At 33.4% G+C, this 12,997-nt stretch overlaps 2 protein-coding genes across 22 annotated transcripts in view; one reads left to right on the top strand and one right to left on the bottom strand.

The window, feature by feature from the left end:
• Nucleotides 1-1,547: 1,547 nt before the first annotated feature.
• On the bottom strand, nucleotides 1,548-8,581 carry Polr3D (RNA polymerase III subunit C53). Of its 2 annotated transcripts, none has more exons than XM_022076454.2 (10): nucleotides 8,430-8,581; nucleotides 7,603-7,836; nucleotides 6,860-6,965; nucleotides 6,230-6,346; nucleotides 4,954-5,086; nucleotides 4,615-4,692; nucleotides 3,834-4,000; nucleotides 3,620-3,739; nucleotides 2,239-2,388; nucleotides 1,548-1,709 (listed from the first exon to the last, which is right to left on the bottom strand). In XM_022076454.2, the coding sequence occupies exons 2-10, from the start codon at nucleotides 7,824-7,826 to the stop codon at nucleotides 1,584-1,586; spliced, it is 1,221 nt and encodes a 406-aa protein (XP_021932146.1). In that variant the 5' UTR covers nucleotides 7,827-7,836; nucleotides 8,430-8,581; the 3' UTR covers nucleotides 1,548-1,583. The 2 variants fall into 2 exon arrangements, with proteins under 2 accessions (XP_021932146.1, XP_021932147.1); XM_022076455.2 differs by lacking the exon at nucleotides 1,548-1,709 and adding an exon at nucleotides 3,116-3,234 and having other exon boundaries at nucleotides 2,328-2,388.
• Nucleotides 8,582-8,636: 55 nt separating this feature from the next.
• The window catches only part of LOC110835836 (uncharacterized), a 68,998-nt gene continuing 64,637 nt past the window's right edge, over nucleotides 8,637-12,997 (top strand). For 8 of the 20 annotated variants that reach the window (XR_015534585.1, XR_015534584.1, XR_015534582.1 and 5 more), the window contains exons 1-2: nucleotides 8,638-8,866; nucleotides 9,647-9,764. Coding sequence is in view for 14 of the 20 variants with exons in the window: in XM_022076470.2 (XP_021932162.1) it covers nucleotides 9,730-9,764 (35 nt within the window). In the remaining 6 variants the exon portion in view is untranslated. Of the gene's footprint in view, nucleotides 8,867-9,646; nucleotides 9,765-12,997 lie in introns of all 20 variants that reach the window. The other 12 variants (XM_022076466.2, XM_022076469.2, XM_022076461.2 and 9 more) reach the window with 6 other exon arrangements.

The raw sequence follows: 12,997 nt of genomic DNA, 5'->3' as shown, positions 1-12,997 counted from the left end.
AATGATGAAAATACAGCCACTTTGTTTGTAGTAGGTCTTTGCTCAGAATTACGCATTACGTTATCTTTGACCCAACGATTTCACACAATTGAAACTCCAGCATATGACCCCAATTTTACAACTTGTACCTGAAAATTGCCCTTGAAGAACTCTAAAGTATTAATTAAAAAATACGTTTTTATTGAAACAGTTGTGATCAATACATTCAATAATTTCTCATCTCAACAACTTCCGGAAATGTAACAAATTGTTTTCCTTCACCATTTGTATTACTTTTGCATAATGCGATGAGCGTACAAACAAGCATGGTCAGTCACCTTCGTTGTAGTCAATCAATGATGAAAATACAGCCTCTTTGTTTGTAGTAGGTCTTTGCTCAGAATTACGCATTATGTTATCTTTGACCCAACGATTTCACACAATTGAAACTCCAGCATATGGCCCCAATTTTACAACTTGTACCTGAAAATTGCCTTTGAAGAACTCTAAAGTATTAATTAAAAAATACGTTTTTATTGAAAACTGTAACAAAGCAGCATATAAAAATTAAGTAATGCTAATAAAAAGTTATTTCTTTTCGTTGGTTAATTAAAAAATATGATTTCCTGTACTACAATCTCAAACAATTTTCTTGGACTTTCTTGATGGCATATTCTAATACTAAATTGAAGAGCAACAGCAATAGAGCATCTCCGTTACAGGCCATCCTGAATACAAAATGTATTGGACAAATGCTTACCTACATGAATTTTGCTGTAGATTTCACTTACACACTTTTTAATTAGCCTAACTAATGTCTTAGGTACACCAAATTCAAGCTAAATGCTGTAAAAAGCTTCTCTTTTAACTGAATCATAGGCTTTCTTGAAGTCTATAAATAGGTGATGTACTGTCCCATTTTTTCTCTAGTATCAGGCAGACATATAAATTTGATCAGTTGTAAATCTATTATGACAGAACAGTAACAATTATGGAAACAATAGTAACCAAAGGATGTGAGTAATGATGGATTCAGAGTTAGCAGATAATGAGGACTTGCTGTATTTAATAAATCACAACACAAAAAAATTGATGTGAAATTAAAAATATATTTCTATACAGAACTTTCTTTGTGGACAAAACAAATAAATAATGTGCACAAGACAAATGTATAAAAGAACACTAGAATAAAATTCTACTGTTCAGTTCCTGTTGCATCAAACTAAATTTATAGTTAAACATTAAAGGTTATATTAAAAAAAACACTCAGTTCATTTTTCACATTTTTCAGTTTTGTATAGTTCTCATTCCCTATTAAATTCTGCTTAAAAAGTCCAAAACTACTATTAAATGAATAGGATTTGAGGTTCTTATGGTGGTGAGTATGAAGATGGTTGTCTTCTGGGTCGTATCACCATAGTCTGGTAGATGTTTACCAACATCTAAAATGATGGTAAACATCTACCCGACTAAATGACGCTACAACCCAAAAGACAGCCATCTCCATTGTAAAATGAACTTGGAAAGTCTTGGAATGGCACTCTTCAATTACAGAAAAAAATATAGTATCCAAAGTGTAAGTAATTTATACATTTCATCTTAATTCATGCTACACGTTTAGTCAACATTGTTTCCCAATCTGGTGAACAAACCAAGCGTGTTCTAACAGGTCCAAGATTGATCATATCTCCACCACGTGTTGACTGGTCTAAATTCACAGAAATTAAATCCTGGAAGGAATAAACACACAATTATCATTTAATTTATGTATATTCTTTAATTGTTAATGTTATGTTGCAATTTCAATGTATCTACAACATGAGGTAACGTAAGTGTTAACAGAAAATGATTCAATGACACTGTTTCAACATTGGAAGTAAATGTGGCATAAAATGAGATAGAGGATCATGTGTGTTGTGATGTTGAATAGATAAGGATCTGGAAAGATGTCATGACAACAGAAAGCCTGTCAAGTATCATGACTGAGATTCAAACTGGATACACTGCACATATAAGTACACAGTCTTTTGAAGAATACTGGAAATGACTATATCTGTTAAGACTGAAACATAGGCAATAATGGGAGAAAATATTATGTTCAGCAAGTAGGCCAGAAATCAAATATCTGACTTCATTCTGATGGTACAATTGGAAGCAACAGCCAAAAATACAAATCAGTCTATTCTTGATGTTTGATGCTATTAAATGTCTAAAGGATTCACTGTAGCATTTTTATTCAAAAATCACTTCTGTACTCACCTCTCGGAAACCAACTTGTGTCCCCATATCCACATGCAACACAGTGTTACCTAACACCAGTCTGGCTCTTCCTGATTTCAGCAGCTGCAACTTTCCAATGCAGCCTTCTGACAAGGTACACAGTGTACAGTATTTTGTGCTAGGTGAAGTCTGAAACCACAGAAAAATATGGTTCAACAAGTCAGTCAGAAGTGATGTTACAAGGACATGGCTACAGACAGCAAGTCATTTCAAATACTGTAAAAATTTAGGATCTTATGAAAAACAATAAGGAAAGTAAAACATTACAGCCACATGACATCTTCCATTTTGATAGCTGTAACTAACAACTGTTGCAAGAAATTTGTTATGCAGATCATAAACATATGTAACATATTAAAAATTACAGACATCACCCATAAGGAACTTTGAGGTTACTGTCTGGTAAAGTTCAAGCAGTGTAAATCTACAGTAATAGATATCTATGTCTAACCCTTATAGCCCAGTGGTAATTGCATGTCCCACCTGCTTTAGCTTTTGTATGATTCTCAATATAAACAAGGATTTATTTCCTTAAACAGCATCAACCAGTTTATCTAGATTATTAGTGAAGTGCTGTTTTCTCTTTGTGGTACAGAATTAATTATTATTTAGATGAGCTTTGTCTTAATAGAATAAAAAAATATATAATTAAGAAACAAAAATATTAGTTTGTAATTTTGGTTAGTCCTTCTACATAGATGGAAGTATTTAAAGGAAAGCAGGCATTGTAAATTCTTCATAAAACTTTTTGTTACATCATACTGTTTACAGGAGTTCATAACAAGGAAAAATACTTAAATATTCAAATCTATGAAACAACAGTCAAACAGTTTTAACTCTTTTTTGTGGAGCTCACAATAAACGTAGTGCTGGCAGCTAGTGTATGTGGAATTGGCTTTATTGCAGGTTAAAACTTTGCAAACCTGCAGATCTTGCACTTATGCAGTCATCTTTTTTCCTGGAAGGGTAGGGGATCTGTTGAAAATATGCAGAAAGTTTCATCTGTATGAAATATAATTCTTGCTGTAAGATATCACAAGATATGGCTTTGTTTTTCAAGTTGTATAAACTTGTAGATAGCATGTTAAATGGAAGCAATGTTTCTTTGAGACATAAACAGATTGCAGAAGACAACATTAGTAATTTGTCTGCAGATTCTGAACCTTAGGGTGACTGTAAGGATAGTAAAATGTATAAAAATTGAATTAAATTTTAAAAATATTTTCAAATTTATTTATACCATAGGACATGTTGTGCTAACAAAAATTATGTAATGAAAGAGTTACTTCATTGTGGAGTTCCATTTTATGGTAAAGCATGCAATTCTTAAACTGAATTATCCTTCAGTTTTTTTCAAGACCTGTGTTTCATCACTCGGAAGAGACTGTGACACAACTGATGTTGACTGTTTTGCAGAAGTTGAAGGCCTTGCTTGTCCCACGTTGGTTTCAGGTTTCAAGCCAGGCAAACAATCTGGCATCTGTATAAGGAAAAATGTATAACTTATTTAGCCAAACAAAAATGTAGTAAGCCTATTTGTTAATGAAAAATTATATCAGCTTCTACAAACATACCTGCATGAAAATGAGTTCACGTTCTTTACTTTGTAACAAGTGTTGGACAGTTATCAGTTCTGGTTTCTTCATCTTTGTAATTTCTGGTTCTTTATCATGCTTGATTTTACCATTTTCTACTTTAGGTTTAACATCCTTTTCACCCTCCTCTACTATCTCTTGCTTAACTGTAATAACATAAATGATACATACATTTCATTTAATACAGAGCTATGGTAAGTAAAAATTATACGATGACTGAAATTATTTACATATTTTACTGTCAGGCACAACACAGAGGTAAACATAGCAAGTTTCACTTCATCATACATTAAAAAATGAACAAGATCTCAGATATAATTTCCCAGTTTAACTATGTCTCATTATTAATCAATGTACATGTAGTGCTGACTGTGTTTACAGTATGGAGGAAAACAAAACCAGTCCCATAACTTTTATTTTTCTAAGCCTTTGATCTGCCTGTGGGTGTACATACAACCAATTGTGTAACTCAAACTTTGTCTTAAATGTGATCTGAATTTCAATCATTCACTTCTTTCTATAAGTGTAATCTTACCCTATAATTCAAACAGAGGCAATAAATGTAAGTGTAATACACCCGCAATGTTACATATTGGTTAATTATTCAAGGTCATTCAGGACTGTCTAATATACAAAATTTCATATTTAACTTTAACTTTTCCAGAACATCATTCACAAAACATTTTAAATTAACCATATGTGATGCCAAGCTGAGAGAAGTAATGATAGTGATACAAAATCCATGTTAAGCATAACCTACTTTTAATTCCCCCACCTTCCTCTTCTGTCCCAATTAATTTGGGTTTGACTTCTTCCTTTAGCTCAATTTTTAGATTAGCTGTAACAAAAATAATCAAGAGAAATACAGTTAATGCAGCACAAATGTTCTTGACACTAACACATATTAACCATTTAAATTCAATTTATCCAACTATCACACACACTCTTTTGTGCTGACAGGTGACTACATTATACCTAGAATATCCAGGTGGTTCTACATTATACATATTCTGTGTTTCGTAAACAGTCTCAGAAGTAGGAAGGAGGAAACAGAGACAAATGACTACTACCTCATACTCATATGTACTAAATGTACAACCTAATGTCAACATTGGCAGCTTCACAGGAGCATAGTCTGCATCCGGGTCCATGCTAGGATCATCAACAAAATCATCCTGAAGGAGCACTCTCAGTTTCATCTCCTCCTCTTCTTTGTCTACCTTCAGGTTATGCTAAATTAATAAAACAGCATCAGTTACATTAGTGTCCATATTCATACACATAGTACTTTTACTTGAATCTACAGTTCTCACTGTAAACTTTTGCTCTGGGACTCATGCAACAATTAACAGTGACTCACACGTAACAGTAAAGTGTGCCTGAGCCAAAGTGCAATGTCATGAAATGAATACGTGGAGGTAAAACTTCACACATTTTAGACTACAGTATTAGGTGGAGTGGTCAGCTTCATGTATTGGGTGTTTTACCCAAAAGAACGAGCTGGAAGCCACAAAACAGGAGTTGGTTTGGGCACCATAGCAGTGAAGACAACACTTAGAAAATATATGCATAGCATAACAATTTTGAAATTTGACATCTAACCTTTACAAATGGTGTCAATGACATTAGAGTTGTCTAGGTGGACTGAGGATTCCCCAGGCAACCATGATAATCAATTTAACATACTTGGGGATTCTTCATCCAGTCATAGGAACACATGTGAGTCTTCACATAAAGTGCTTAATGTCTGATTTTAACCAAAACTGAAATACCAACAAATCAATATCAAATTTTATGAAACTCTATTGAGCCATTCTAAAATTATCACACATGGACAGACAGACATGTCAAGTTTCCAATATTATCAATTAAAATATAACTTCTCTTCAACATAAACATTCTGCTTCATATAATAATATAAATAAGCCTTGTAATATAGATACATACCATAATTTTATATTAATAAAATTAAGATACAGTATTTTACTTGTTACATGACCTTTTAGGTAAACATGCCCCCTCAAAGAGAAGCCCTGTGAACTTTCTCAAACCCCCCCCCCCCCCCCCCCCCCACAAGTCAAGTGCTATTCTTGTCATTAAAGCTCTCCATTTTTATATCATGATTATTAAATTCTGTAACTTCCATGCCCAGTCTTCTGCCTTATTTTCATATCATTCATTTATTTAATCCATAAGATCTTTACACACCATTACAACCTATTAAAATTTCTTCTCTAAAGTACTTTCGTTAAGATTACATATAACCATTGATACATTAGCTAAGGAAATATGAAACAGCCATATTTAAGAAGAAAATATTTTTTGAACATTTTTGAAAAAAAGTATTGGGGTTACTAAAATTCAAACTGATTCACCTGTAAGTTAAGTTTAGGCTTTGGTATGAAGTTTTTAGTTGAATCTTGTTCACCAGCTACTCCTCCAAATCTCTTCTTTATGGTACCTGCTATTCCTTCAGCAAATACACCATTTGACTGTCAACAAGAAAGAAATCAACATTACAGAATTAGCACCTTTTAACAAAAGTTCACAGATCCTTGGTAACAGGTTGCTATGGCACTCAAAATTGTCACTATAGCTTTTAAATACTCTTCAAGTGGTCTTCTAAAAACACACACACATAGCTTTCAGAAAAAGCATACATATTATTACAAAAGTATACTCACTTTACCTGGGAGGTACCTATAGCATTAAAATATCTTGGTACATTACTGTCTGATCAAACCTCATCAAAATAACACTTGAAGAAAGCACTGCATATTAAGTTTCTTACATTCTTAGAGGATCCCTAATAAATTATTAGTGAAAAACTGTAAACAACCCACTTATCATTAGACAATAATCTCAACATTTTCAGCATTCCTGAATTGATGGAATAGTAAAACAAATAGTTATTGTAATGATTTATCACAGTTTGGTCTGTCCCATATAACCTTAATTACTTTAATTTTTTTTAGTTACTATGCTTAAATTTAAAATACCTGTACCTGTATTAAGTTATTTAATTTGTCTCTCTTTCTACCTTTCCCATCATCCTTTCGCCTTTCTCGCTTCTCTTTGCTGTTTGGATGTTCTTCCTTAATGTTTATGTCCCTGGAACAAACAATATATGCTATTATGAACTTTCTTGTTCTGACTAAAAGTCCATATTATTACACCCCACATTTGGAACCACATGCAGTTCCTGTGTGAATTCTGCTTCAACTGGAAAAGCAGAAGCATGAAAGAAATGTCCTTACATGTACAACTTACAAGCAACTGTGAAGCAAATTTGTACTAGTAGTATTAATACTGCCTCCGTCATCAGGACGATGAAAATCGCCCTGATGACGGAGGCAGCATGACCTCTGAAATGTTGGTTAACATCGACCAGTCTACACAGCGCAACAACCCAGAAGACAGAATCTTTATGCATATTCTTGCTTCACAAGTACACTACAATCTTAAAAAAGTTTATTATTTTGGGGTTTTGAATGTATCATGGGTAAAGTATGAAGTCTTAAAACAGATAATTATAAACATTAAAAGTGTTTCTACAACAAAACATATTATGGAATATCACAAAATTATCCAAAACAAAACTAATACAAATTCTGAAAAGTGAGGACATGACAAACCATATATTTGTTTAATCATCAACTAAAGTGCTACTGTATTTTGATGATTAATCAAATTAATAATACTTTATTTAGAGCATTTACATATTTACAAAATACAGACTGATACATACACTTTGTTTTTGTTTCTCTGAACATTGAGATTTGGTGTGTATATTCTTCTGGGTTTTGATTCAGAACTATGGGTTATTCTGCTTGGGCCACATGATCCAAGAGTAAGATCCCGACGTCCACCAAATGATGGGAGACGCCCCGGGGCTGCTCCTAAAGTTCCTGGTTCAATCTTTATGCTTGCAATTAGGGCTGGCAACTTTCTAGCATCCTTTTTGTTTTCCATGATTAATCTCCTAAGAAAAAGAAAAACATATGTTAACTTCAAATGTTATTATCTAATATAAAAAACATGAGTGTATTTTTGGGCAGTTACCATAGTCATGAGTGAGGATGGATCAGCCAAAAACCCACCACAGCCTGCCAAATGAACTATAGTATATTACTTTAAACTAACCTAACCAAAAGATAACAAATATAATATTATTTGTTTAGCGGCTATTTTCTGGACGGGTTCTAGGTGCTGCCAATGTCACTCCCATTGCTGTGCTCCCATTTATAAAAATGTAACTTCATGATGGAGTCGGTAAGCACCTCTGAAACATCGGTACACTTCTGACCACAGGATGCAACATCTCCTTGTCCATGCATATAATGCAATGCAAATAATTAGAATAGTTAAGCCTCGGCTAATAACGATACATAAAGCCAAATTTTAGACACAAGTAGGAACCGTACTGTAAAGTCATTACAGAGTATAGGTTATGGTTGCAGAAGCATAATCTACTTATCCAGACTTTAAATTAACAGCGAGTATGTATAAGATCTGACAGCATATTTCACAGGAAAATTCATATTAAAATGAAAAGTAATAACACAGACCACTTACTTTACACATCAAAACACGCTTAACTTTCCCATACAACTCAGTCAAAAAAACATTCCATGTTGGTATTAATCTGTGGCCTATTTTCGTATCTAGTCACAGTTTATACCCACAATAAACGTTCATAGGACAAACAATATGTAAATGTCCTCTGACGGGTAGAACGAACTGAAAAGGGAAACTTGTGCTAGAATGTGGATCACTGGTTTGGCAATACTGATTATGTATCGTTTATATGCTGTAGCTGAGAGTATGTGTGTGGTGTAGTGTATCGCGTCATTTGTGAATACTTTCGGTGTTCTAGCACATAATAGCGTTGTTGCGAATGGCAGGTACAGTGGTTATGTTTTATATTCTGGCAAACATTGTAGTGGTTTGAACGATATTGTGTTCTATAGTGTCCACAACTTTTTAACCGCCTACAGGACCGAAGATTTCAGGTAAAGTTATAAATTGAAGTATGTGGATTGTAAGTCCAAATGTTGCCATTAGTGTAAGATTAAAGGGCAAAAATGGGTCGATACACTGGACCGATTACCATTTTTGATATTTTTATTTTTGTCCCTTTCTGCAGCTCTTGTTATGCGAGAAAGCACTGTTTAAATAGGACACACCCTTATGTTAAGAAATTAAACTTCGTAACGTGGATTGTGACACTAGGATATCCCTTAAATAATTTGTTACATCAATTTCAATTAAAGGTTGCTTATAAGTGGGTAATATGTAATTCGGTTTGCTAGATATTGTTGTTTGTGTACGTATTCAATTTAAGGGTCTTTTCTTTTGTTCTTTTGCTTATGTAGCATGAACAGAATTATGTTTTTCCTTAGAATTTGTTCATAGTTTTTGTAATGTTTTTTTCTCAGTATTCCACAAGCATATAACGTTCTTACAGCACTAGTTAGAATTTATATTTTTATTTCTTACATTTAATTTATGGTACTTAGGGGTGTTTGTATCAACTTTGTCATTATCCATTTTTCTGTAATGTTGATCTCAGAATCACTGTCTTCACTTTAGCTGCTGAATTTTTAAACACTGGGCTAGTATTATCTGTAGTACTTTGTGGATGATTTCAAGGCTTTCATACTGCAAATATTGATTAATGTGAGTAGGTTACCTTGTTTAAAGTTGCATGTTACTATTAACCATACAAAACCTAATCGAAATTGGATACTTTTGTGTGAGATAAACAAGCTGGTGGGTTCCATTTTTTATAGACATGTTGGGATTTTTGCTGCTGTTAGCATCCTGGGACTACACAGTATTATAGTGCAAGACACTACAATCCAAAAATATTAATATGAATTCTATCCATGAATGGCTGGAAGAAAGGGAGTAAGTGACAAGTTTGCTGTTTAGTATGAACTTTGTTTTAGTTTGGTCTTTTTAATTTGCCAAGGGCGTACTCATGTTGGTTTCTAAGCATATTTGAAAAAAGTTTTCCTACTAAAACAGAGAAAAAATTGTCTGAAACCAATGTATAGTTAACTAAAGGAATCAAAACATCATGCAAATGTAAGCGAGCTCTTTACCTAAGTATCAGGTCCAGTAATAACCCACTACTGAAGCAACACTATAGAAAATATTGCAAAATTTTATTTCAAGTCATTAAAGAAGCTAAACGCATGCATTACAATAAATTGATAGTAGAGTCTGAAAATAAAGTAAAAACTGTTTGGAAAATTGTAAAAAAGGAAACTGGCAAACAATCTACAGACATTGAAAGCCCACCATTAATGATAAATAATAACAGAGTAAATGATCCTAAACTTCTAGCTAACTATTTTAATACCTACTTTTTAATGATTGTAGAAAGAATGAAGGTGCCACGGTGGTCTAGCGGTTAGAAAGCTGGCCTTGTAATCCTGGGGTCTCGGGTTCGATTCCCGGCGGTGCCCGAATTTATAACTTGTGTTGAGCAAGGCCGTGGTCTAGGCAACACGGAGTTTTCCTCCGGGGGCTTCCCCTGTTTCTCCGTGGCATCCCAACAATTACTCCATTCACACACAGAAGAAGGCAATGGCAAACCACTTCTGGATCATCTGCCAAGAACGTATATGAACAGGTCCCAGTCCGAGAAAAGGATGGAAGGATCCTGTTCATATGGACCTGTCGTCAGACAGAACACTAAATAAAAAAATAAAAGAAAGAATGAACAGCAGTGATACCATAACTCCAAAAACCGAAGATGTAATGAAGTTTTTGGCTAAGGCAATTCCTAATTCATTTCCAAATATTAATCTTATTCCTACCACACCAAATGAAATTAAAAGTATAATAACTTCTCTCAAGTCAAAAAATTCATGTGGTTATGATGGAATTTCATCTAAAGTACTTAAATCTTGCATAGATTATATAAGTATTTTATTAATCTGTAATCATTCAATGGCTGTAGGAATGTTTCCTGAAAGACTTAAATATTCAAAAGTAAAACCACTATATAAAAAGGGTGAAAAATCCTGCATCTCTAACTACAGACTTGTTTCACTGCTGACAACATTTTCTAAAATTTTTGAGAAAGTTATATGCAAGAGAGTAAATAATTTCTTAAACTCAAACAACATCCTTGTCGAGGAGCAATTTGGATTTAGAAAAAATCTCTCAACAGAAAAGGCTCTATTTAGTTTCACTAATGAAATTGTATGTGCCCTTAACAATAAAATGCATGCGGGTGGAATATCTTGTGACCTAGCCAAGGCATTTGATTGTGTAAACCATGAAATATCACTAATGAAACTGAAATTTTATGGAATTCGAGGTATAGCAGGACAATGGTTTAAATCCTACCTAAATAATAGAAGGCAGAAAGTAGAAATTAAAAGCCCCCCCCGTACCAATCATAATACCTATTCAGAATGGGGTATCGTAAATCACGGAGTGCCACAAGGTTCAGTTCCTGGACCCTTACTTTTCCTCATATATATAAATGACCTGCCGACAGCTATAAACTCTATATCCAAACCTATTCTTTTTGCTGATGATACAAGTATCATTATTGCACACCAAGAATTGATCTATCTTGAAAATATCATGAATGATGCCTGCCAACATAAACAAATGGTTTAGAGCTAACAAACGCACTAAATTTTGAAAAAAAACAATCTTCATAAAATTTGTTACTAAGCACAAGACATATCCTAGGTTAAATATAGGTTTTGAAGAAAAAATAATTGTGGAAGTTGAAACAAACAAATTCCTTGGCTTACAAGTTGACAATACCTTAAATTGGAAGAAACACATTGAGTATATTATTCCCAAATTAAGTTCTGCATGCTTTGCTATGAGAACAGTCGTACCACTCATGACAATAGATACTTTAAAGCTAGTTTACTTTGCGTACTTTCACTCTGTAGTGTCATATGGATTAATCTTTTGGGGAAATTCAACAGACAGTAATAAAGTTTTTTACATGCAAAAGAAAATAATTAGAATAATGGCCGGTGTCAAAAGCAGGGTATCTTGTAGAAAATTATTTCGTAAATTTAATATACTTCCACTTGCAAGTGAATTTATACTCTGCTTGCTATCATTTGTGGTGGAAAACATGTGTAAATTTAAAAGAAATACAGTTGAACATAATTTAAATACAAGACTTAAACATGATCTCTATGTGCCAAATGCTAACTTTACTAAATATCAGAAAGGAGTGTACTATACAGGTATCAAGTTATTTAATAATCTTCCACCAACTATTAAAAGTGTAAATTATGATATAAAGGTATTCAAGCCTGCATTGAAAGATTATCTCTTTACTCACTCCTTCTATTCTGTAGATGATTTCATCTCTGCTGAAAATGTTTAAGCTTTATATCCATAATCTATGTATATGTTAAAGCAAGTTTTGTATTTATATTTAAAATTCTGAGGTTTATGTATATTAATTTGTAAAATTATTTTTCATACTTGTATTGCAGAATCTGAAATTTATGTACATTGATATGTGAAATATGTTCTTGTACTTGTGTTGAAAGTTCTGAAGTGTATGTATATTGTATGAAATGACATGTTCTACATCCTTTGGTTGAGTCCTAAGAAGGATCTATGGAATGTAAATAAACTCTACTCTCTGGAATCAGCTTAAAAATTTAAGTTTTCTATGTAGTGTAAAGCCATTGTTTTGTAATTTCTCACATTGTGGATTCAGATGCACTGCAGGTAAAAAATTACATTTCATGCAAAGTAATTGTAATTAGGCAAGTGATGAATGTGAGGTTGGGGTTGTCGTGGTGGTGAGGAGGATAATGATCTGGGTTGTGACACTATGTAGATACTAGCGTTTTAGAGAAACATTGGCATCTGCCTGTGAGTCCACACACTGTGAACCCAGCACAGTATCTTCATCAAGTATGGAACTTCTAAAATCAATTAAATTAAAACTTAATCACATTGCTGAAGATCCATGTTTTGAACTCTAAAATTCACACTTGTTGAATAAATGAAAAACATGTTGCATTATGTCCTTGTGCACATTGTTATAATGGTCCTCAGTCGGATGTAACTGCCAAATTGCAAAAAAGGGCTTATAATTTTAGGTTTCTCTAGTTTATATATAACCACATGAATTGGGC

The sequence above is a fragment of the Zootermopsis nevadensis genome, unplaced genomic scaffold, assembly GCF_977971745.1.
Source record: "Zootermopsis nevadensis isolate Lab colony 2312 unplaced genomic scaffold, Znev_1.0 Znev_ptg000010l, whole genome shotgun sequence".
NCBI lineage: Eukaryota > Metazoa > Arthropoda > Insecta > Blattodea > Termopsidae > Zootermopsis > Zootermopsis nevadensis.
Note: the sequence above shows the minus strand (reverse complement) of the source record. Positions and strands in the feature narration are given on the sequence as shown.